The sequence below is a fragment of the Vidua chalybeata genome, chromosome 20 (genome assembly GCF_026979565.1).
Source record: "Vidua chalybeata isolate OUT-0048 chromosome 20, bVidCha1 merged haplotype, whole genome shotgun sequence".
Taxonomy (NCBI): domain Eukaryota; kingdom Metazoa; phylum Chordata; class Aves; order Passeriformes; family Viduidae; genus Vidua; species Vidua chalybeata.
The window spans coordinates 3,523,841-3,547,051 of record NC_071549.1 but is presented as its reverse complement, the minus strand read 5'-3'; the positions used below and the strand labels follow the sequence as shown (position 1 = coordinate 3,547,051).

At 44.5% G+C, this 23,211-nt stretch overlaps 1 protein-coding gene across 3 annotated transcripts in view; it reads left to right on the top strand.

Annotated features, from left to right (window-relative positions):
* CLIP2 (CAP-Gly domain containing linker protein 2) overlaps positions 1–23,211 on the top strand; it is a 98,067-nt gene that overhangs the window by 65,832 nt on the left and 9,024 nt on the right. For 2 of the 3 annotated variants that reach the window (XM_053961122.1, XM_053961123.1), the window contains 10 exons: positions 1,973–2,097; positions 6,932–7,145; positions 8,075–8,272; positions 9,400–9,503; positions 11,560–11,620; positions 15,472–15,576; positions 17,083–18,027; positions 20,281–20,338; positions 21,671–21,754; positions 22,147–22,303. In XM_053961122.1, coding sequence (XP_053817097.1) covers positions 1,973–2,097; positions 6,932–7,145; positions 8,075–8,272; positions 9,400–9,503; positions 11,560–11,620; positions 15,472–15,576; positions 17,083–18,027; positions 20,281–20,338; positions 21,671–21,754; positions 22,147–22,303 — 2,051 coding nt within the window. The remainder of the gene's footprint in view (positions 1–1,972; positions 2,098–6,931; positions 7,146–8,074; positions 8,273–9,399; positions 9,504–11,559; positions 11,621–15,471; positions 15,577–17,082; positions 18,028–20,280; positions 20,339–21,670; positions 21,755–22,146; positions 22,304–23,211) is intronic. The other variant, XM_053961124.1, reaches the window with a different exon arrangement.

Genomic DNA, 23,211 nt, shown 5'->3' with positions numbered 1-23,211 from the left:
ACTTGCCAAGTACCTAATACTGAAATTGAATTATCTTTTTACTCCTGGGCACAAAGTAGAACCAGATTTTTTTCTTACGATCCTTTGCCTGCTGGCAAATATTTTACTCTACCCTGTAGCAAAGAGAACAACATCCCCAAAGATTTTCTTCCATAAGCAGCAATGCTTTGAATCCCTGGAGAGAGAAATTCCAGAGAACTAACTCAAGCTGTATGCTGCAACCTCCCAGGATTTGAGGTAGGACCCAAACTTCAGAGCTGTGCTGTTTAGTCCATAAAGGTGCAGGTATTTTTAGTCTAGGAAAACTCTTTTTTTCCTTTACATAAGCAATTTTTTAGGGATTTAGAATTGATAAATCTAACATTCCTCCCCTGAAATACACAAACCCAGAGATTTCTGCATTCAGCTCTCACTGTTTTCTGTAGGAAATAATACTCTGTTGATACCTTTTAATGTTCAATTTAGTCTTAAGAAAATTAATAACTGCAAGTCATTCAGGATGAAGCTGCAAATTTAATTTTAAACTTATTTTTAAGCTTTCTTCCTTGAATTTAGGCGTTAGCAGAGATAGGCTAAAAAGGTTTAGATTATATGCTGATTTACTTGAAGTGTGAACCTGTAGAACCACCCTCCTTTTCTATCTTCCTTTTCTCAGCCCAAGTGTCTAAGTGGGAGTGTTTAGAGCAGAGGCAGCTGCTGCTCAGTGCCACACTCAGAGCAATGATCAAAGCACAGCTCCCAGGGTTCCTGGCTTGCCCTCCTTGAGTCTCCTCAGTAAGCTGCAAACTTTAAGAATTTAAAGTGTAAATTCAGGAGGAAAAGGTGTGATTTATTCTTGTTTCTCCGTGGTGGGAGAAAAAACCTGTGCTGGAGGATGCCTGGCAGTGAGCTGAGCCCCACTCCCATGCAGTTTGTCAGCAGTGTTTGTTGCTGTAGGCAGTGTAGATAAAAGTGGAGCACCTCTATTTTGAGCATTTTCTACATCCTGGGAGCAAGCTGAGGAGCAATGACTGCTTTCCTGGCTCAGCTGTCCTCTTGCTGTCATGTCCCAGTATTGCCCAAAACTGCTGGCTGAACGAGCACAGGGCTGAAAACCTGTCAGTGCAGGTCATGGTTCTCCAGGCAAGGCAGGTATGAGCTGTGCCTGCAGGGATTAAACTCCTTTGTGGCCTCATAAGTAACTTGGTGTAATTAATTAACACCTTGAAATATGTTTTCATTATATTTATTCTGATATCTGCCAGGCAGGCAGTCCCAAAATCACTTTGTAGTGATTGGAAAGACAGCTTTAGTGCTAGGAGAACTTGGTGTGAGAACTATTCGATATTGTTTCCATTTTTTGGAATTCCCAGAAACTTTTAGCTGCTTTATGCTTGGTTGTTGTTGTTTTTCCCAAAACAACTATAAAAGCAATAACATTTTATATTTGGTAAAATACATTGCTTTTATAACAATTAGATAGAACTTGGTGTGAGAACTGTCTGCTGATTTCATCAGATCTGAAACAGAAAATACAGGTGTCTGACCCCTTCTTTAAATACCTGTCCCAGCTTCAGTCCCCTTGTGTGGCAGCAGCTCTCTGGCCACAGAGAGCAACACACAACTTTCCCAGGCATTGTCCTGGGGAAGGCTGCGAGAAGATCAGAGAAAAGAATGAGAAACAATTCTTTTCTTCACTTGCTGCACCTGTTCTTGTGAACATGTGGAATGTGTTACAGAGATTTGCTTACCAAAGGGTGGTTTCTTAATTAACCAACAGTGATAGTGTTTTAATTAAAGGACCAATCTAGTCCAGCTGTGTCATAACTGTCTATAAAAACAATGGGTTTCTTCATAAAAATAGAGATTGATCAGCCTTCTGTGAATCATAGAGTCTGTAATAATTATTACCTGGCTGGGGCCCGTTACTACAACAGTGCTGCCATCTCTAATCCTCTTATCTAAATATCTTCAAACATCTTATCTCTGACAGGTGGGCGGCACAAAGACAGGAGTGGTGCGCTACGTGGGAGAGACGGATTTTGCCAAAGGAGAGTGGTGTGGCGTGGAGCTGGATGAGCCCCTGGGGAAGAACGATGGGGCAGTTGCTGGCACAAGGTACTGTGTGCTCTGAACCCCAGCCCGGGTCCTGCACACCTCCTGGGCTGCCTGGGGGGCAAATGCCATCAGGCCCAGGAGGAGAGTTAGGGCTGTGCTTGGCTGGACATTGTGGGCTGGAAGAAAGTGTCTAATTTTGAGTCTTTTAGGTTTTCAGATTGCCTTGCAGGGAGATCAATACAAACCTCATCACTATGCCATTTTAAAGCAGGATCACATAACTTCTGTGAAGGAGGAATCTGAATGGCTTCAGGAAACAGGAGAAAGTAGGGAGAGGAGAGAACTTAACAGTGGGATTTAATTTTTGCTAGAAACCGATTCTGTTGATTGTATTAGCTCTGCTTTCTACCACACATTCCTGTCATAAACTTTCTTCTTGTGCTCTTAAGTTACCCTGTCAGAGCTACAAAAGACAAAGATTTTACTTTTTCTCCTCAGCTTAATGTTTTATTCTGTTCTTTCTGGGAACAAATTTCCAGAGAAATTTCCAGAGTTGGTGCTTGTTTTCTGTCCTTGTATTAATTCTGTAGTGCAGTAGGTGTCTGCTGATTGATCTTATCACCTCTGACTCCCTAGGCACCTCCACTCTTTTTTCCAAAAAAGACCTTGTTAGTACATATAAAACTAGGCAGGGACATCTCACAGGCTTGCTGGGAAGCTCTTTCTGTTCATGTGGAATTTAGTTAATGGAATCACCCAGGCCTTAGATCTTGAAATTGGTGGTGTTCAAATCTGAATTATACAGCAGCTCTGACCAGGCTTCAAATACAGGTGCAACTGATTCCTTGTCCTACACAAGTTCCTTAAGTGGGAAATACTGTTGCTTTCTTGGAGGTTCTGAAGGCAGACTGGCTTTAGAGGTGAGATTTATATTTCACAGAATTAACTGGGTTGGAGAAGACCTTTGATATCATCAAGTCTAACCTATAACTTTGAAACCGAGGAGCTAAGAGTTTCTGCCTTGTTAGATCTCAGGTTCTGTAATAAGCCTTTTGTCCAGCAGCCATGTGCTTTCATTTAAATTAGGAGAAAAGCTGTCTTGTTCAATGTCAGGGCAAGAAAGCAGTAAATGATTGGCAGCAGATGGCTGAGTTTCAGCCTGTTCTCAAAATAAAAGAACCAGGATGGCAGAGAATAAATCATGGAGTGAATGCAAGTCCCTGCTTTCTTTATCATACAGTTCAAACTATTGGAAGATTAATCTTCATGGTGCTCAGAAAGTATTTATTGTCTCTGTGCATATGGAAGGTGTGAAAGGCAGATGTGAGTGTAGTGCTGTCTGCCTCTCATCCTCCTACCTCTGTTGTTGTGCTTTGAAAATCCAACTTTCGGATGTCATCTGTCTTCTGAAACTGCTGCATCTTGGCTGAGGCTGTTCTGGTGGGTGCCCTGTCTGCAAAGGCTTCTCCTTTGTTTCACACTGTTCAGAGCAAGGCTGCAGCATTGTCCACGTCTGTCCTTTCGAGCCCTCATCCAGCCTTTGATTTTCTTGTAGCAGGTGCCCATTTAGCAGCGGTGGTTTGGAGAAGCTAACACAGTCAAACCAACTCCCTTGGCACATGTAGGTACCTCTCAGTCAGCATTCCCTGTGTGCTGTGGCAGCATGGAATTCTTGAGGCTGTCCTGATCTTGCCTTGCCAGGATCAGCCTGGGCAGAGGCTGTCCAGGACTCTGCAGTCTGTGCTTTGGTGATGGTTGCCATCTAGTGAGCATTGGCCAGCAAGCCCAGCACTGCCTGCTGCAGCTGCAAAAGGAGAGTGAAGCCAAAACTGGAGCTCAAGGCACCGAGGCTGGTGGTAGCAGTAGAGGTAGCATGGAGCCTTTGGTGACATTGTCCACCTTTGCTGTCATAGGCAACTCCACTTGAGTTGGTGGTGAACTGGCTAAAATTTGTCGTGGCTTGTTGGATTATGTCTTTTTCTGGCCCAGAGATGGGGTAACTGAGAGGCCTTTTAAAAACTTTTATTCTATTTTCAGTCTCATGTGAAGGATGAGACAATACAGATGTTATAATTCATGCCATCACAATCAGAAGCCAACTATTTCCTAATTACAATACACTGTAAGCATTTCTTGGCTTATCAGCTTTTGTCATACCATGCTGTAAATGCTTAAAGCCAATCATCTAAACTTACCCCTTATGGGTCTTACTACAATGCATCTTTCACAGTTCTATTTCTCTAAAGTATCTAATCTTATTTGTAAGGCTGTCCTTTGAAACTTCTTTCTAGTTCTGTCTCTCTCTTAACAATGTCTGTCCTATTCCATGGCATTTCTAAGCCAGCATTTCTCATCTCAAGGTTTGCATACAGATGCACTCTGTGTGAGCCTTCTGTCAGGCTTTAAGAATTCTCTATAAATTCATTTCCCACAGTGGGTTACTGATTTTCCTGCAGGTTCAGGTGTGGATATGCAGCAAGGGAAGGCCTCAGGGCTTGGCTTTCCTGGCAATTGTGGCTCCTCAGTGAAGGCTGCCTGCAGGCTGTGGGTCAGTAGCAGTGGCCCAGGGGACAGGGTATCACTGTGGGGAGCCCCTCTGTACATCAGATGGTGCTGGTTTGCGCTGAGGTTTGCTGCATCTGCTTTCTTGTCTGCACAGGAGACTACAGAGGTGCTGGTGCTGGTTTGGTGTCAGTTCCACAAAGCCAAGCAAGTTCCATGTACTCATCTCTAGTAATTTAAATGTTACCTGCTTATTTTACTGTTCTCCCTTCTCTCTCTGCTCCAGTCAGAGTCCTTGCTCACTAAACTGCCCAGACCTTTTACTTTTGCATTTTTTGTCAGCATTGGACAGTGAAGATTTTTCCATCTATTTCAACATTTCCTGTGCTGTTTTCCACCTGCAGTTTGCATTGCCATCAGAGCACCACTTTTCTGCCCTGTTTCCTCTCTGTAATGTGAGCACAGAGCTCCTTCACACTCAGTGAGAGCAGCTCTTGGTTTTCATGTAGATTTTTTTTTTTTCTACCAAATGGTTTGGACCCAATCCCTGCTTCTGAATTATAAAAGTTAATTGCAACCACTTTCGATCTGGACTGAAAGAAAATGGGCAGACATAGTGATGCAAATTTGAACTTGCTAAGAGCTGTCAGAGGCTTTTAAGGGAATTAACATTTGGGATTCTTGTGCAGCCACAAGTACCTGTGCTTACAGCAGGTAGAGCTGTGGAAGGGGCTGTTGGCCTGACTGTGCCTACTGGAATTTGGGAAAATGATGCTGAGCAGGGCTTTGGCAGGTTTTCAAGAGGTCAGCCTGTGGTGTGGCTGGTTTGTAAAACCCAAGGGCCTGTGTTGGCAGGAAGTCGAGGAGGCTGAGAGATTTGGGGTTGTAGAGGGGTTGTTTAAAGTTTGTTATAGAAAAAACATGGATCTGAGCTGATGTTTAAAATTTAATTTTATTCTCATCTGGAGGTCAGGCTGTTCCCTGGCCTCCCAAGCACACAGGGGTCTGCCTGTGACACAACTGTATGGCTGCCAGCACTTAAGAATAAAAGAGAGTTGGGGAAACAGCTGCTCACATCTGGAGAGAGAGAAAACTTGTGCTAGTAAAAGTGGATTTGTGTAATTTAGTTATTAGAACCTGCTTTTTTATATTAACATAGGACAGATTATTTTATGACCCAGTATTCAGTCCTATTCTTGCTGGGAGGCCTGGGAGAAAGCGCTGAGAGGAGCTTTTTGTGTTGGCTGCTCCTCTGAAACTAGGGGAACACAATACTGGAGGTGATCTGGTTTTTCTTGCTGCAGTGCAGCTGGCCAGCAGCAAATGAACATTGATTTATGCTGGTCAGCCAAGGCCCTGAAGGAGTCTTCAGGGTTTGACACTGACATGTGGCTCATTTTTATTCTGGAAGAGGGGTCTGGAGAGACAGAATCATTGGGCTCACTGCAGTTGTGGAAGAGACCATGCACTGTAATTATTTGATCCTCCCTTTTCCATCCTTTCATCTTTCCAAGTTTGTTTGCATAGGAAACAGTTTCTCTGCCACCCAAAGGAGGTGGCACATGCTGGAGGAGTTTGCTGTAATTGTATTTTTAGCTTCAAAGGTTTGAGCTGCCATTTTCTCCTGTTTTGGTAGGAAAGATTTTTGCCCTGTGGAACATTTATACAGAACTGTGTGATTCAGATTAATTTGACAGAATCACAGGGTGGGTCAGGTTGGAAGGGACCACAGTTGGTCATCTAGTCCAACCTTCCTGCTCAGAAAGGGTTATCCCAGAGCACATGGCTTAGTATTGTGTCCAGAAGGTTCTGGAATATCTGCACACCTTCTCTGGGCAGCTTGTTCAGGCCTTGGTCACTGTACAGGGAAGTTCTTCCTAATTTTTAGCTGGAGCTTCCTGCCCATGGCCTCTTGTCTCATTGCTGAGCTGCACAGAGTAGAGCCCTGTCCATCTTCTGACATCTCCCTGCAGACACACTTTACTACATCACTATCTTCAAAGCAGGGTAAAGAGCACACACAAGTTTTGGGAAGGTTGGTTGGTGAGGAAGGAGTGCTTGTGCTGTGGCTGTGTTCATGTTCTGGGATCTGTGCTCTCCAGGCTACCAGCTGTGTCTTTCCTGGCATCTTATCAAAGTGCACAGCATCCAGTGCTTGGCAATTACCTCAGGTCCCCCTGCTAAAGCACCACAAATGCAAACAGGGAGGTTGCCAGTACTACAAGCAGGAAAGGAGAATAATCCAACTACTTGTACACAGGAAGCAATGCCACAGCAAAGCACCAGAGATGAGCTGTGGGTTTTTTTTTACTGTGTGGCAGTGCCATTCTGCAAGGCTTGGGTGAGATGGCTGCTCTGCCACTTCTCACTTGGTGCATTTCCTGTATTCCAGGTACTTTCAGTGCCCACCCAAGTTTGGCCTCTTTGCTCCCATCCACAAGGTGATCCGGATCGGGTTCCCATCCACCAGCCCTGCCAAGGCGAAGAAGAGCAAGCGGATGGCCATGGGGGTGTCAGCCCTGACCCACAGCCCCAGCAGCTCCTCCATCAGCTCCGTCAGTTCCGTGGCCTCGTCCGTCGGCGGCAGGCCCAGCCGTAGTGGGCTGGTAAGTAGCACCTGCGTGGTCTCTGCTCCTCAATCTACCTTTGTGACCCAGCTTCACAAAGCAGGAGGGTGGGGTTTTTTTTTTCAGAGCAGCTGCTCCTTCAGCATTCATGAGGTGAGAGGGATGGAGTGTGTGACTGTGTTACCCACCTCACACAGAGTCTCCCTCCAAGTAATGGACACCAAGCAACTGTGACCATTGAAGGGCCTGAAGTGCAATTTGCAGTGGGATGAATCTCAGTTCTGCTGTCAAGGTCAGGTTTGTAAAGGATCCCTGCAGAAAAAGGACACTCTTTCCAGTCTCACATGGTCATGCTGCTCCACTGACCAGCTGTGCAAAGCTCCTACTGTGGCTGTCTCACTGTGAAGGGTGACAATGTCCTGGGTCACATGCCTGGGGTTTTGGCAGGTGCTCAAGCAGGCAGAAAGCAGAGCAGGCAGTGATACCATTAAAAGTTCTGGCTCTGCTGTGGTGTTGCTGCAGAACACCCACAGCCTTCTTGGCTGGGGACAAGGGTGCAGTGTCATTCCTGGGAGTGGATCAAATAACACCATACTGGTCTCCACTTGAGATCAGTCTACCCAGCTGAGCTCACTCTTTGGGATTTCATCAGTGCAGGCCATCAATATCTAAGAAGGCAGATGATAGAATGCATGAAAATTTTTCCTGACCCAGTTCCCACCCCATGTTGTGTCCTTTGGGAAATGTTGTGTTCATTGCAGTGCAGAAGAGCAATTGAGCTTGTGAGCATTGTCCAGATGTTTCTCAGACTTAACCTCCCTTGTAGGGCCCAGAGCTGGAACTGCAGCTCTGTTCAGCTGAATAAATGATCCTTAGGTGAGCAGCATTCCAGATTTAACAGGGGACTTGAGCTGCTCTGGACTGGAAAGGACACAGCTTTACCCCATCTCTTTTTAACTCTTTCCCAGCTGACAGAGACCTCTTCTCGCTACGCCCGGAAGATCTCTGGCACCACAGCTCTGCAGGAGGCACTGAAGGAGAAGCAGCAGCACATTGAGCAGCTGCTGGCAGAGCGTGACCTGGAGCGGGCAGAGGTTGCCAAAGCCACCAGCCACATCTGTGAGGTGGAGAAGGAGATTGCCATCATGAAGGCCCAGCATGAGCAGGTAGGAGCCGACAGGGCCTTTTATCACTAGCTCTCAAATGTCTGAATATTTCATATCCCCTGGAAGTGTCAGATCATAACGTTACCACTGTGTGTGAAACTTGGGCTCTGAATTTCTGCCTTTTATGTGGTGAGTTAAGCTGAGGCTCTTTCTCTACTCTCCCAGAGTCACATGTGCTATCTCTGCCCTGAGCCAGGAGCAGGAAAATGCCTGTGCCAGATCAGAGGCAGTAGATAGTTTGTGTCTGGTGGATCAATACATTCCAATGCTGAAATGCAAGTGGAAGGCAAATTTGTTCCCCTCAGCCACTGAATCTGGCCATGGCTGTGACTGCATTGCAGTGATTTTATGGTGCTGAGAACATCAGCTCAGTTCACATGCCACTGCTTTTCCACCAGAGAGGATGCTTTTATAACATTAATAAAGGCAGGAAATCTGGAAGGAAAACAGGCTGATCATATTAGGTTGGTGTGTGTTTGTTTGTTGCACAAGCATTTGTACAGAGGATATTTTATGTATTAAAATGCTTAAAGAGATTTGTGCTTCTGCTATTTGTCAGTATATAGTTCTTCATCATCTGCTGTTCTCCTAAATTCTTTACTCATGCTTTTAAAGCCAAGTAAGCTACCTGGGAGCAGGGATGGCATGGTGTGGTGGGTCACACCTGCCTGTCAGAAATGCAGGAGAAATTGGGAAATCAACTGCAAGCTGACATTCTTCTTGTGTATTGTGTTTTCCAGTAATTATCAGTAACAAATGAATTAACAGAAGTCTGAAATATCTCTCTTGCTTCATGACTGGAGCTGAATTGCACTGGTAACCTCTGACCAGATTTTCAGAACTTTTCAGGCTTCAAGTTCTTAACTCTAATCAGAGCTGGAGTCTCCAAAACAGTCCGGTCAGAGAGGGACTGAAGCATGGATCACTTACAGCTGCTGGAGACGGAGCAGTTTTTGTTGTCTTGATCCCTATATCCTAAGCTGTTTGAAAAATGTGCTCTTACCACAGCATCCTCTGAAACAGATGATCAAAACTTTCTGTTCCCTAGTTCTGACCCTTTCTTGAACAGCTTTGTACTACTTCAGGCATGGCTAACATTTGTGTCTTGGGCTCATTTTTTGCTCCAGTATGTCACAGAGGCAGAAGGAAACCTCCAGCGAGCACGAGCCTTGGTGGATGGGATGCAGAAGGAGAAGATTGAGCTGTTGAACCAGCTGGAAGAGGAGAAGAGGTAAAGCAGGAGTGGATGGGTGTGAGGGAGGTGAAGTCATGTATGGACAGCAAGGAAGCCTTCAGGTGGTTTTGAATTAAGGATACAGTGTGAAATATAAATTGGATCATAAACAGGCATTTGCACCTTGGGCCATCACAGACCCTCCTGCAAATCACAGCCTGGATTTGCTGAAGTCCCCTTCTTCCCCTCCATTTGTGATGGGCTGATCTTGAGGATGTTCTTTGTGAGGAAGGGAAGCCAAACTGGAGCGCAACCGTACAGCAGTGTGATTCGCCATCTCCCCACATGCCAGAGGCCCCCATCCATGCATATCTCATGGTGCATACATTTCCTCTTGGGATCAGAGTAAAGATCTGCATGTCATTCTTGGAGTCCAGGTACTCCATGTGTATAATTAAACTCTTCAGTGGGAATAGAAAAACATTTCTGTGTATTAAATAACTGAAAACAAGTGTTGATTTCAATTACTGATGCCCCTCCTGAGGATGAAATGTTCTTTCATGCATAAGTCTCCCCATGCTCTTGGTAGGCAGCTGGTTTCCCAGCTCCAGGAGGCCCTTTAACCCAAGACAGCTGAGTTTTCCTCTAAATATCAACAGATGCCTCCCTCCTCTAATTAGAAGAGGTTTAGATGAGGAAGCTTGTTTATGAAGTTAGTTACGTACACTCACAGCTATTTTTATCTGTAACAGAATCATAGTCCTTACATCTGGCTACTAACTAAACATCCTCAGCCTTTTTTTTTTTTTTTAAATCAGTAAAGAGAAAAAGAGGAATGAGTCTAGCAGAAAATTGAACTATTTTCTACTGTTACTGGCTTCTCTCTTCCAAAAAAGAAGGGTTTCCTCGGCATGTCTCTGTTAATGTGTGTGGTTTTATTGCATTTATGCATGACTGGCCTGTAGAGTCTGTGGGGAAGGCTCTTCTGTCTGCCAGGGTAGCTCACAGTTTCCCACCCTCTGCCAAGGAGGCAGAGGATCCAATTCTCTTGGGATATTTTGTATGGACCCTGAGTATGTCAGCCTGGGGTCCCGGGGGTCCGTCTGGCCCCGGGGCAGCAGCCGCCGTAGGTGTCCCGGGTAGCGCTGTGCTGATGAGGCACAGCCTGCCTGGGCCCCTGGGCCAGCTCCGAACCGCTGGCTACTTTAGCGAGCACTTGTGGAGTGATTTCAGCTCTAGTGAGTTCAGCTCTTAGTGATTTCAGCTCTGTGCTCGCAAAGTGCCTCAGCAGACGCAGGGATGGAGAGAGGTGAAGGCTGTATGGAGTTCTGCAGCGCTGTCTTTATTGGCAGTTTCTGCAAAGGGTTCCAGTGACAGCTCTTCCGCTGAACTGGGCAGAGGTGAGGGTTTAAGTTGGGTGCTGGGGGATTGGAAATTGTCCAGTGGCTGGGGTCAAGGAGAGTACGACCTATAGCCTTACAGAGAGGTAACAGGGGTCTGGCGTGCGGAAGAGGGGCAGCTCTGGTCCACTCACAATGACCCTGCATTTCTTATCTTAGGCTGGTGACCACCATGGAGGCCTTTCAGGGCCCCTGACTGCTACACCTGAGCATTTGGCAAAGGAATTGACCAGTGCTCAGCTGCAGGATAACAAGGTTTAAATAATCCAGTGAAACCTTTTGGTGCTTTGCTTGTTTTCAGGATCCTGTGTCAGAGAACAGTAATTGTGTGTCTGAGGGGATGTACCTTGCAAAAAAGCCATGTTTGTGTGTGGAAAGCTGCTTATAACTGTCCTGCTCCATGGGGCTTGCTGCTCAGCTTCTGCTGAGCTGTTTGTATCCAAAGGTGGTCTGTATCCCTCTCCCCTCAGAGTTGGATTCTGCAGGCCATGACGTGATTTTTGAATATTGGGTGGGTAGTTTTAGAGCACAAAAAGCTTATCAGTAGTTTTTGGGCAGCTTTTCCATTTGTTGTTAATGACCTCTCCATTGATGGTTGCAGTAATCCATAGAACTTGGTTAATAGTGGAAAGGCTCATGTGCAATGGCTGCTTAAACAGAGGGTGCTGAGCTGAGTGTTCCTGATTGCTCTGTGTGTCCCTTTCTTTCCCCAGGAAAGTGGAGGACTTGCAGTTCCGTGTGGAGGAAGAATCCATTACAAAAGGGGACCTGGAGGTAATTCCTTATGATCTTGCCAAAATGTGGGATCCAAAGTTGCATGTGGGGCCTCAGTTGAGTGACTTCTGCCACCTTTTGCTCCCCTCTAACAATACTTTACTGATGACTTTGGACTTGCTGTGCACACTGTAGTGTGAACTGTGAGGATTGTTCTTTGGTGTGGTGCCCAATTGCTGTTCACACTTGGGGCTGCCTGGAGTTAATCTGTCATTCTGAGTTGCCAAGCCATGTTAAAATCTGTATCTGAATGTGTTGAAACATACATTTTTCCACTCTAGAAATGAACTGACAGTTCAATTCCTGTCCCTGTGGTGTGCTGCTCTCAGCAGCTAATGGGCACACGGAGTCTCCTGATTGGTGCTGTTTAATTCCAGCCAAAATGCTGTGTATCCTGAGGTATCCTCATGTGGGATTCACTGCCCACGAGTGTGGGTTTGACACCAGGATTGACACCCTGTCACCGGGAGGGGCTGCTGCTCAGAGATGCTGTTGCAGTGAACATTGTGCAAACTGGAAGGGATGTTGGGATGAAGTGATGTTGGCCCTTGAGTGGGAGGCTTTTCCATGGGGAAAAAGGAACAGAAAATATTTCTGTGGAAACAAGGCTCTGTTCTCCAAATGTAAATCAAGGGAGTTTTCTGTCTCTTTAGCCAGAGTGCCAGGTTCGTAACAGCCAAAAATGTCAGCTCCTGTGCTTCACTGTCACTCATAGCAATAAAAGCCCAGGAAAATGGGAAAACTAGGAAATGGGTATGTAGCTGTGGCTGTGATCCGTTAGCGTAAACCTCTCTTCTTCATCCAGAAGCTGAAGGAGATGTTTGACAGGGTGTAAATTAGCAGTGCACTGATAGCAGACCTTTGTGGAAGCACAGCAAGTGCAGTTCATGCCTGTTGTGGGGGAGCAAAATCAGATTTCTCTTCATCCCTGAGCTGACAGCTTTCCCACAGTGCTTTAGAGAAGGGTGGTTGATCCGTGCGTCATTCCCTTTGAGAGCAGTGAACTGTCCCTTTGTAAGCTCCAAGTGTTTAAGCCTGGCTGTGTAATTATGGCAATGGGACCAGGGTTGGCCAGAGGGTATATATGGATATATATTTTTTTTTTTAAAACACCATGGTTAGCAAGATGATAAGCTGCTGTGGATAAGAGCTCCCTTTATCAGTTTGGGACTCAGTCTTGGATTTAATTTTCCTTTGGGCTGGGAAGGAATTATTTTGCAATGGGGATGTGGCCAAACTTTCAGCAGGACATTATGGTCCTGTCCTCACTTCCATGCTCATCTGTACAAAAGAACAAATAATTTAGGAATGCTTGATTTCCTCTGATCCAGGGAACTGGCATGCTCTCCATGAGTCCAGCATCAGTCCCAGCACAGGCATTGGCAGAGGGCTTGGCTGGGGCCAGATTTTACATCTTGTCTGCCTAATTTGCGTGCTCAGACTGAATGATTGACCCACTAGAGTTAATTCTCACCTTCCTGCTTTTTTTGTGGAGACAGTTAAGCTTTCCAGAAGCAAGTAATTAACTTAGAGAAAAAATATGTTGGGGCCTGAAGGTACAGATCAAGGTTTTGTACCTCTGATAGAGCAGCTGTGGATTTAGCCTTGAAATGTAGTTATGAATTCAGCCCAATTTTGATCCTGGTTGGCAGCTGATGCTGTAGTGATTTGGGAGATGAAAAACAAATGCAGGAAAAGCTTTCAAGAGCTTTGAAAGATGAAAAGCTAATGTAGGAAAAGCTTTCAGGAAAGACTTTTGTGGTAAAAAAACATGGATTGCAGGAAATATTATCGACATCAAGGAACTCTTTCATGCTCATCTCCTGGATCCTGCAGCATGTCTTGAATGCCAGTGGGAGTTCAGTTTATAATTTGTGAACAGTAATTTAAGGCTAATAGCTACAAGTAAATGTGAAATTCATATCTGGGCTTCCTCAATGTGGAAGAAAATTTTGGATTTAAGGTTCTGACTCCTACTGGCTAGTACTAGCAAACCAACTTACATAAAGTAATACCGGATTGAATGTAAATCTAAGATTTACGGACTGTAAAACAGTTAATCTATTTTTTCCCATGGTTTTTTGTTTGCTTGGGTTTTTTCTGTATTTTCCTATGTTTTTCCAGAGTTGGAGAATAGCAGGATTAATAGATACTGAGCAAGAATATCAGGTGGGACTGAGAGCATGACTGAGCATGTTAACCTCAGGAGCCTGGAGAGAATCTCTTTGAGAAGTCCAGACCAGTTAGTTAATTTGTATTAATGGAATATTTATTCTTTTTAGTAAAATCAATCCTGGAGCTCCCTCTTGAGATGTGAATCTTAGGGCTCTACATGGAGTAGACTTAATTGTATTTAATTTATTTAATGCTTTTTTTTTTTTATTAGGATGCAATAAGCCAGCTTTTACACTTAAGTTATATAATTTGGGGTTTTGATAATATTTGGGCTCTTGAATCCACATCTTTTCCTCCCCTCCTTCAGGGTTAAATAAGGTACATAAAATACAGAGCCATCTGAATAAAAATGGCAGTTATGTCACCATCTATGAATACATGTACAGTGATATTTTGCAAGCATAAAACATGGATTGTTTCTTAAACTTCTGTTTCTATCATTTGTACACAACCAGTCAAGCCTTGCTTTATTGTAGGCAAGGGCAGAAAATCCTGAAAACTGGCTCTAATAGAAAGAGGGGGGAAGCAAATAATTATATGGAAAATGAAGGGGAAAAAGGGGGATAAAAAATGGTTCTGAGCAGGTTTGCTTGCCTTTTGCTACATTAATTTTTTAACTTGATAGATTAATTAAGTTTAATTGTAAGGAAAATATGGGTTTTGTAAGCTAAAAAAATGCGAAGGCCAGAGTGTGCATGCATCTTCCCATGTCTCCTCTCCTCTTTTATTTATAGGGAATTTTACATGATATTACAGTGGTGGTTGTGGAGTGCTGAGCTTTGCCACCAAGTGCAGCTTTGTGGTCCTTCAGCTTTATAAGTGAAAGGCACTGAAGCAATGCCCAGAGCCAGTGCTCCTGGATTTGGGTAGATAACGTGAACTTCTTGTGCTTAGTTGAATAATTTGTCAAAAAAAAAAAAAAAAAAAAAAAAAAAAAAACAAAAAAAAAAACCAAACAAACAAAAAAAACCAAAAAAAAAACTCTTGAAAACAAATCACCAACCAACCAAAAACATTCTGTTTTCTTGTGCCAAAATTAGGGAAGTCTTACTGTAAAAAAGTCACTTTGAAATTCATGTCAGGCCTATTCAAACTCAAAGCCCTGATTTATAGAACAAATTGGGATCTCAATTCTCTGATCTCTTCAGTGCAGTGTATTTTTTGTTTTACAACATGCCATGTACAGTATGGCCTGGTGTTTTTTCCCACTTAGTGTAGGATTCACACTGTCTCCAGAGCAAAAAGAGGACGGGAACTTCCAACTCTTTTCAGTCTACCTTGTGACTCTTCTTGAGGAAAAATGTGGGGAATCATTGCAATGTCTTTGCATTCTCTGTCTACAAGGGCCTTGTACTGGTGGGAGCTTTCCTTTTTAGGAGGTTGATGCAGGAAGACACTGGAGCAGGTTTCTAATGCAGAAGGATGTTTTCCCATCACAGATTCAGTTTTCCTGTGAAGAGCCACTATGAGTACTATGTAAAATCCCGTAGGGTCCGTTTTCTGTTTGGTTGGATTTTTCCTCCTTGTTTGGGTTTTTATTCTCTTCCTGTTGTGAACGGCCTTTCCTTGTCTTGTATGCTGGAGATGATGTTGCAGCCGTCTCTCTCCCTCTCTTTCTCTCTCTCCCTTCCCCTCCTCCCATCTCCACTGTTCTTTTTTTCTCTCTGTGTGACCAGACTCAGACGCAGTTGGAGCATGCCCGAATTCGGGAGCTCGAGCAGAGCCTGCTTTTTGAGAAGGCACAGGCTGAAAAACTCCTCAGAGAATTAGAGGACACCAGGGTAATGCACCCTCACTTGCCCTGCCTGCAGACAGCGCTTGCACTGCCCTGGTGCTCATGATGCCTTGCTTTGGGTTTCTTTCTTTTGGTTTTTGTGGGGTTGATTGATTTTGGCTTGAACTAAAGCTTCCTTGATTTTGTTTGTTTTTTATTTGCTCTCTTTCCCAGAAATAGTAGTATGATATGATTTCTAGCTTTGCTTCTCTTGTGGGGAACTTGTTTCTCAGACTGAGTTTGCTTCTCTGCCCCACGCCACCATCTGACACATGAGCTCTTACAATTCATTTGTCACTTAACATATCCCAATAATATTCACACTCTGCACAATTCATTCTGCCTCAAGCCCTCCCCCAGGCTGTAAGAGGAAATAACATTGCAATCAAGATTCCAGTCTCCCCTGCCAGTAGTGGGAGCTGCCATCTGAAGTGGAAGGTACTGGTGGATGCAGGTGGGCCCACTCTGATCCTTGGCTGTGCCTGCAATAGGACAGATTGCCCAGAGGAATCCTAAAAGCAGCCAGATGTGGAAAGGGCTTTTTCATGCTGGTGTGGTGTGGGAAGCAGCAAACTTGCTGCAGTGAGCAGTAATGGGTATGAGAGCTGTAGAAAACACAAATGTGAGGGTCTCCAAAGGGCCTGGATGGTTTGAAGTCCCCTGTGCCCATCTAAAATAATGACCACCAGCCTCCTGGGCTGATGGCTGCTGGGCAAATGGCAATTGAAGTGAAATTGATTTCTTGGAGTTTGGTTTCCTTGTTTCTTTTGCTTTTTTTCTAATATTTCATCCTCTTCTCCATCCATAGTGGCAGCACCCTGTACTTCCTGTGACTTGCAGGGAGTTCAGCCCTGCCAGGTTACATTCAGATGGCAAAACATGGATCCATAGCCTTTAAACTCAATGTGTACCATGGCCAGATTTATTGTCTTGCATCCTCTAGCCTCCTTTGTTATTTTGACTTTGCTAATAAACTCTAACAAGTACTCGTATGTAAAAATCCCTTTTCCTTTTTACACCAGGGTAAACAAATTCTGTTATAGAAGAGAGGTCTGCAGGCTGAGGATTGCTGAGCAATAAAGGAAACATGATATGCTTAATGCTGGTTTTGATGCTTGTGAAATTCCTGCATGTGCAGTCACATCTCCTCTGTGCATCATCTGGCAAGATGCCTGGTCTGGAAACATAATGCCCTTCCAGGACATTATTTTTCATAAACCACTGTTGCTCCCTAGTGAATTTCAAGGGTTATTTCCAAGGTGTTTTTCTGTGGAAAGCAAGAGGTTTGTATTAGGAAAAATAAATTGCAATTGGCACAGACATAACTGTGAGTTGTCAGTGCTGGTTACCCTGGTACAAAACCGTGCTCAGGTTGGAGGGTACCAGGTATTCTTTACCTCTTCATTTGAATTTTGACTAATGCACTTTGGATTTATTTCCACTGGAGAATGCTTATTAAGGGGAAGGTGTGGCGATGAGAGGCACACTGACCTTGTGTTCTGTCGTGTTGCAGTTGACCACAGTGGCGGAGCAGTCCAGGATCCTGCAGCTGGAGGAGGAGCTGAGCCTCAGGCGCAGCGAGGTGGACGAGCTCCGGCAGTGCCTGCAGAGCTCCCACCAAGCAGAGACCCCTGAGCACAACCTGGGCTTGCAGTCGGAAGCTCTTCGCTTGCGGGATCAGTTGCTGTCTGCCAACAAGGAGCACCAGAAGGAGAGCAGCCAGCTGAAGGAGAAGTACGAGAAGACGCTAAAGAAGTACCAGCAGGAGATGGAGAAGCTGAAATCTGTCAATGAAAAGTACTCGCAGGAGATTGTTGACCTAAAGCATAAAGTTCAGCAAGCCACTAATGAGAACATGGGGCTTATGGACAACTGGAAGTCCAAGTTGGACACGTTAGCTTCTGACCACCAGAAGTCTCTGGAGGACCTGAAAGCCACGCTCAACTCAGGCCCTGACACCCAGCACAAGGAGATTGTGGAGCTGAAGGCAGTGGTGGAGAGCATAAAGTTGGAGCACCAGCTTGAGTTGGAGAACCTGAAAGCAAAGCACGACATTGAGACAGCTGTCCATATAAAGGAGAAAGAGAGTCTCAAACTGAAGCTGCAGGAGGCTTTGGATGAAGTGGAAAAAAGCAACAGCAACTGGAAAATGCAACTGGAAACCAAAAGCAGTCAGCACCTTCTTGAGCTCCAAGATGTGAAGGACAAGTGTCGAGATGCTGAGCTGAGGGTGCATGAACTGGAGAAACTTCATGGTGAATATACAGATCAGACACAAGCAATAGCTTTCTTGAAAGAGCAGATATCTTTGGCTGAAAAGAAGATGTTGGACTATGAAACATTACAGAAAACAGAAGCCCACAGCAAACAGGAAATCCAAAGATTGCAGGAAAAAGTGCTTGTCTTAGAGAACAAGCTGCAGTCCATGGAGGCCCTGCATCCTTCTCAGCATGCAAATGTATGACTTAGGGGTCATTTTGCTTGTTAATTATCACTGTTGGTAACTCCTCAGCCGCTGCCTTGTGCAGTTTTCTGAGGCTTCAAATATCTGGATGTTTTTTTCTTCCACTAACACTGTTCTTTCTGCACTGCATCTCCATGCTGAAGGTGTCTTTCCACTCTAGAAAGCCAGGACAGTGGGACAATCAGGAAAAAGGAGCAAGTGGGGCCACACCTGAGTTTGGAGGCTGCTGTGGCAGCAGACTAGGGCTGTCATGGTTTGTCAGGGTGGGCTCTCATCCTGAGCAAGCAGAGTTCTGAGCTGGAAAACCATCATTCCTACAGTGCAGGTGTAGGAGCTGCAGCAGTCTTGGTGTGCTATTGGGCAGGACTCTTTGGGAGTGCTAGGGGGATAGGGTGGACAAAGAGACAACCTTGCTCAGCACCTGGAGCAAGAGAGGTGCAGTGAATGGTTGAACTGTGGGATGGGGTGGGAGTGTGTCAACAGCAGGGCAGGGGCTTCACAGCACAAATGGGAGACAGGAAATGCTGATGTTGAGGGTTATAGTGAAAAAGCTGCCAGCAAGGGTCAGAATGGCACCAGGCTGGGGAAATAAAATGCTTGACTGAATATGAGACCAGGGAAGGCTGATATAAGAGTAGTAATATGAAGGGGTCAATTTACTGTGGCCTTTGTGTCTAAGGCTGTAAAATGTGCACATTTTAAGAATACTGGGTTGAAATTTCACTGGTGATGTAGTTTCTGTTCCAGACAGAGATGCCAATGAAATGAATTCAATGCCTGTGTTTAATTTCCCAATGTGAACAGCCCCATTGAAACCAGTTGCACCTCCAGGGAGCAAAGTTAAGCCCATGAATTCCATGTTGTCTAAGTCAGAACTCCATACCTTGGAAATAGGCACACTGAGGACAACAAAGGCCAAGGAGGAATCTCCAGCATTAATAGTGTTTGAAGGGTTACTCCAGGATGTTTCATCTAGTAAGGACAGTTGGGAACAATAAGTACAGCCAGGACCCTGGGAAAAAGGGGTTATTATTACAACATGTAACACATTATAGCCAATATTCAAACAGGAATGAATGGAAAAGAAGAAGCTGGAGGCTTGTTCCAGAGCCCTTTAGATAAATGGAAGGGCTCTGGGGGATATTGATATTGGATTAGAACCAGGGAAGTCTTGAAGTAATTATTTCAACTATGTGTCAATTAAAATCAGGAGAATATGGGAAGAAATGCATGGGTGAAAGCCTTTGAGTATCATGGGGCAAGTTCTATTTAAAATTGTCTTAGTTAATTTCAAGTGACTGCAGTATTCACTGTCCAAGTATTTTAAACAAGCATAGGTGTCCTGTGACAGTCTTTCCTAGACCTTAAAGGGAGAGCCACAATTGTGCTTCCCAGGAGTAGTTAAATAGTTTTTTCCATACCAAAAGTACATCAGGAAGCATATTTGTCCTCTGGGGGTTCTCTTGCTTCTGTTTGACTTGTCCCACAGCCCAGGCTTCAGAGAACTGACCTTGGGGCTTTTGACTGTGGTGGCCACAGCAGCTGCTGGGTCTGGGCATGTGCTGAGGTCCCAACAAAGGCTGCTGGATGGGAAGAGGTGTGAAGGGCTCAGTTGTGGCCTCTGCCACAGAAAGCCTGGCATTGGAAACTCTGTAGTCTCTGGCTTTTCATTGCCATATAGAAAAGAGGGTGGGGAAAAAAAGCAGAATCCCCTGTATGGACACAGCATTTGCTTGTTACTATTTTAATGAATGCATTCGATCTCTAATAAATTACTATTTTATCAATGTTTTTATAACGTTTGGCATAGCTAGGTTCTACAGAAGTTGAGGAATTTGTTGACTGGTAGGTCTCAAGCTGCATGCTGGAGAGCATTTGCAGTTGGGTATTTGTCATGATTGACCAGAGGTGCCTGGTCTGAGGGACAGCAGCTCCTCCATCCCTCTGCGTGTGTAGAGCTGAACCAGAACTTGTGGGGGAAAACTTGAGCTCTGTTCCCTCCTGGGTGAATCCTGCTGTTGTGCCCCAGCTGTGTGTTGTGTGTGGGCACTCTGGTCAGCCTCACTAGTACCCAGCTGGACAAGTGGCTCCTCAAAAAAGCTTTTATTTCCCTCTTGGGAAGGATGGAAAACATCCTAAATTGGACATGGGATACCTTCTGCTTTGGATGGGGCTTTCTGGTTGTTAACTTTTGCTTATCTTTGGGTAAAGGGGTAGTTTATATCTTATATTTTACATTTATTCCAGATGATTGAGACTAATGATATTTCAGAAGAAAAGATAAAGATGAAGCAGACTATGGAAGGTATGGAGCTATTATTTTTACCCTGTTCTAGTGACTCATACACTTTGTCTTCTTCTAACTTTCTGCTCTTGCAGGGATGGCTACATGGCAGGGGTTTAGGAAGACATTTCATCTGTCAAAACTTGCCAAATGGCATTTGTTGTCTGGATTTGTTTTTTCCTTCTAATCAAGCTGGGCATATGCAGGGGTGGATGTTTTTACCTGTGCTAGATACTCTCCATGCAGATGGTGCAGGTTGGAGACAAATCTGAGTAAATAGGTGCATTTCCATCCCATCACAAATTTTTACAGCAGGTAAAATTCAGACATTAAATGTTATTTGCTCACAGGAGATGAGTTATAATGGTAGATATTAATGTGACTGGCTTCAAATAATGACAATTACTTTTTATTAAGCTTACTTTAAATCAAATCCATCCTTTTAACAAAATGTGAGACTTATATACTAAGGAAACTTGTATAAAGTGTATTTCAACCTGAACTGCACTCAGCCTCCTCACAGAGGGTGAGCTGTAACAGAGTCTGAGCCATAGCAGAGCTGGATTCAGAGATATTTTGTCCTATTTCCATTGCCCTCAGTGCAAGCCAGGCATTGTCCACAAGCCTCGTCTGTCTTTGCAGATATGGGATTCTGTAGAACACATCCATGTTATACCCCATCCCTGCAAGTGTCCAAGGCCAGGTTGGACAGGGCTTGGAGCAGCCTGGGATAGTGGAAGGTGTCCCTGCCCAAAGCAGGGGTGTGGAACAAGATGATCTTTAAGTTCCTTTCCAAACCAAAATATGTTTCTACACCAAATTGTTTGCTGATTGACAGGAAATTCCTGCCTAGTGATGGCAGATCTTAACTAGATCCAGCAGCCAGTGCTCAGTCCACGTGTGCATTGTTTCCACACTGAATAAATCCCAGAAAGATGTTCTGAAAACAGCCAGGTCAGATTTGAGCCACAAAAGCATCAGACTTCAGATCTACAGCTCCAAGCATGGAAATGCATCAGTTCCAGAAAGCATGTCTTTGGAAACAGTCTCTGCCTTCCGCTGTAGGAGGTGACACAAAGAAATGTGCTGAAAGTTCATTTTGGGTTTTTTAAATTAATGTTTTATTGCCTTTTCCCCCTCCTCCTTTGAGGTTGCTTTCCTAACCCTGTCTGATACAACTTCCCAGAGTGCATCCCAGATCCAGGTGTGGTGAGATGCAGTGTCTCTTTGCCAACAGGAGTGTACCACCCTGGTGCCCACTGCACCCTGACCCATTCTGTGCACCTGACACCTTTCCAATTTGCACAAAGCATTTTCCAAGCCTCTCATCCTTGTCTTTTCATTCCCCCATAGACCTCCAGGACAAGCTGAGTAAGAGAGACAAAGAGGTGTCATCCCTGGTGACTCAGACTGAAACTCTAAGGGCCCAAGTAAGTGGTAAGTTTCCCTAATCCAGTGTTGGTGGGAGTGAAATGTTTCCCTGCTTGTCCTACAGCCTGGTGTTGTACAAGAGCCCAGAGCTGAAATAGGCTGATGTAAAACATGATGCTGCTGGTTTTTGAATGGCTATTGCTGGTAGAAATTAATTCAGGAATCGAACACAAACTGCAGCAGATACTCGTGTCCTGTGAGGGAGGGTTTGGGCTTGTTTCTGTGTAAAGCTAATGAAGCAGAAGTCAGTCAAGCTGGGTGTGTCCTCTTAACTACATCCAGTCAAGAGCTAATCAGGTCTATGCTTTTAGGAGTAGGAATTGGGAAAAGGCAAAAAGTAGGGATGTAAGTAAAGGACTAAGTGACCTTTCTTCCCCTGAATCCTCTGCTTCTCAAAGCTTTGGAAAACAAATGCAAAACAGCAGAAAAGAAGGCTGATTTGATATTCAAAGAAAAGAAGAGGTTGGAAGGAGAACTGGAAGCCTTGACCAAGAAAACACATGATGCCTCAGGGCAACTGGTCCTGATCAGCCAGGAGCTGCTCAAGAAGGAAAGGTCAGTGTGCTGGTCTGGAGGACAGAGCTGCAGACAGAGGGGCTCTGTGAATATTCATGTTCCTTCTGGGTACTGTAATGACCACCAGAGGAAATGTAGGGTTGCGCTGCTGAAATCCAGCCCACAGCTTTCAGTTCTTTAGAGATGCTGATGTGTGAATTTGGTTAGAATTAGAGGCTGCGAATTCTCAGAAGACACTGCCCTTTCAGTGCTTGCCAGGAGCTGCAGGGCAGCTCAGTTCAGTGTAGATGCTGAATGAAATCACCTAGGAGCCAGCTGGGCTGGCTGCTGCCCTGCTCCCAGGCAGGGCCTGTGCCGGCTCTCAGAGCTGCCAAAGTGGGACAAGAAAAGAGTGGTGGGAGCTGGCTCAGATTTGCTCACTAGCCTTTTTTTTTGTGTGAAAAACGCCAATCACTTGGTTTTTAAAATTTTAAAAGTTTAATAATAATAAAATGGTTATAAAAATAGTAATACAATTAGAGTATTAAATTTAGAGTTAGGACAATTACAAGACAATAAAAAGATTTACGGATGCTCCCGGGCACTTAAGCCACGGCAAGCATGTTTTGTGAACAAAGGACTAACTCTTTAAAAACCATACACTGATGCATATTCATACATATTTCATGGTTATGCATGAATTCTATTTAAAACAAGAAACTCTCTCTGGTATATGTCAGCTGCTTCTAATCCCCACGGTGTCTTCGAGTCTGAGCAAGGCCTGAAGAAATTAGCTTCTTCTGATAAGAAAAACATAAATTCCTCTTCTCTGGAAGATTTAGGTGTTTTGTGACTGTTATCTCAAAGCGAGTATCTCATTCCTTTAAAAAAATCCCCACATACATAGTTTCTACTTTAACATTATGTTATAACCTAAAGCTATATTTAACACACCACTTAAGAGAATT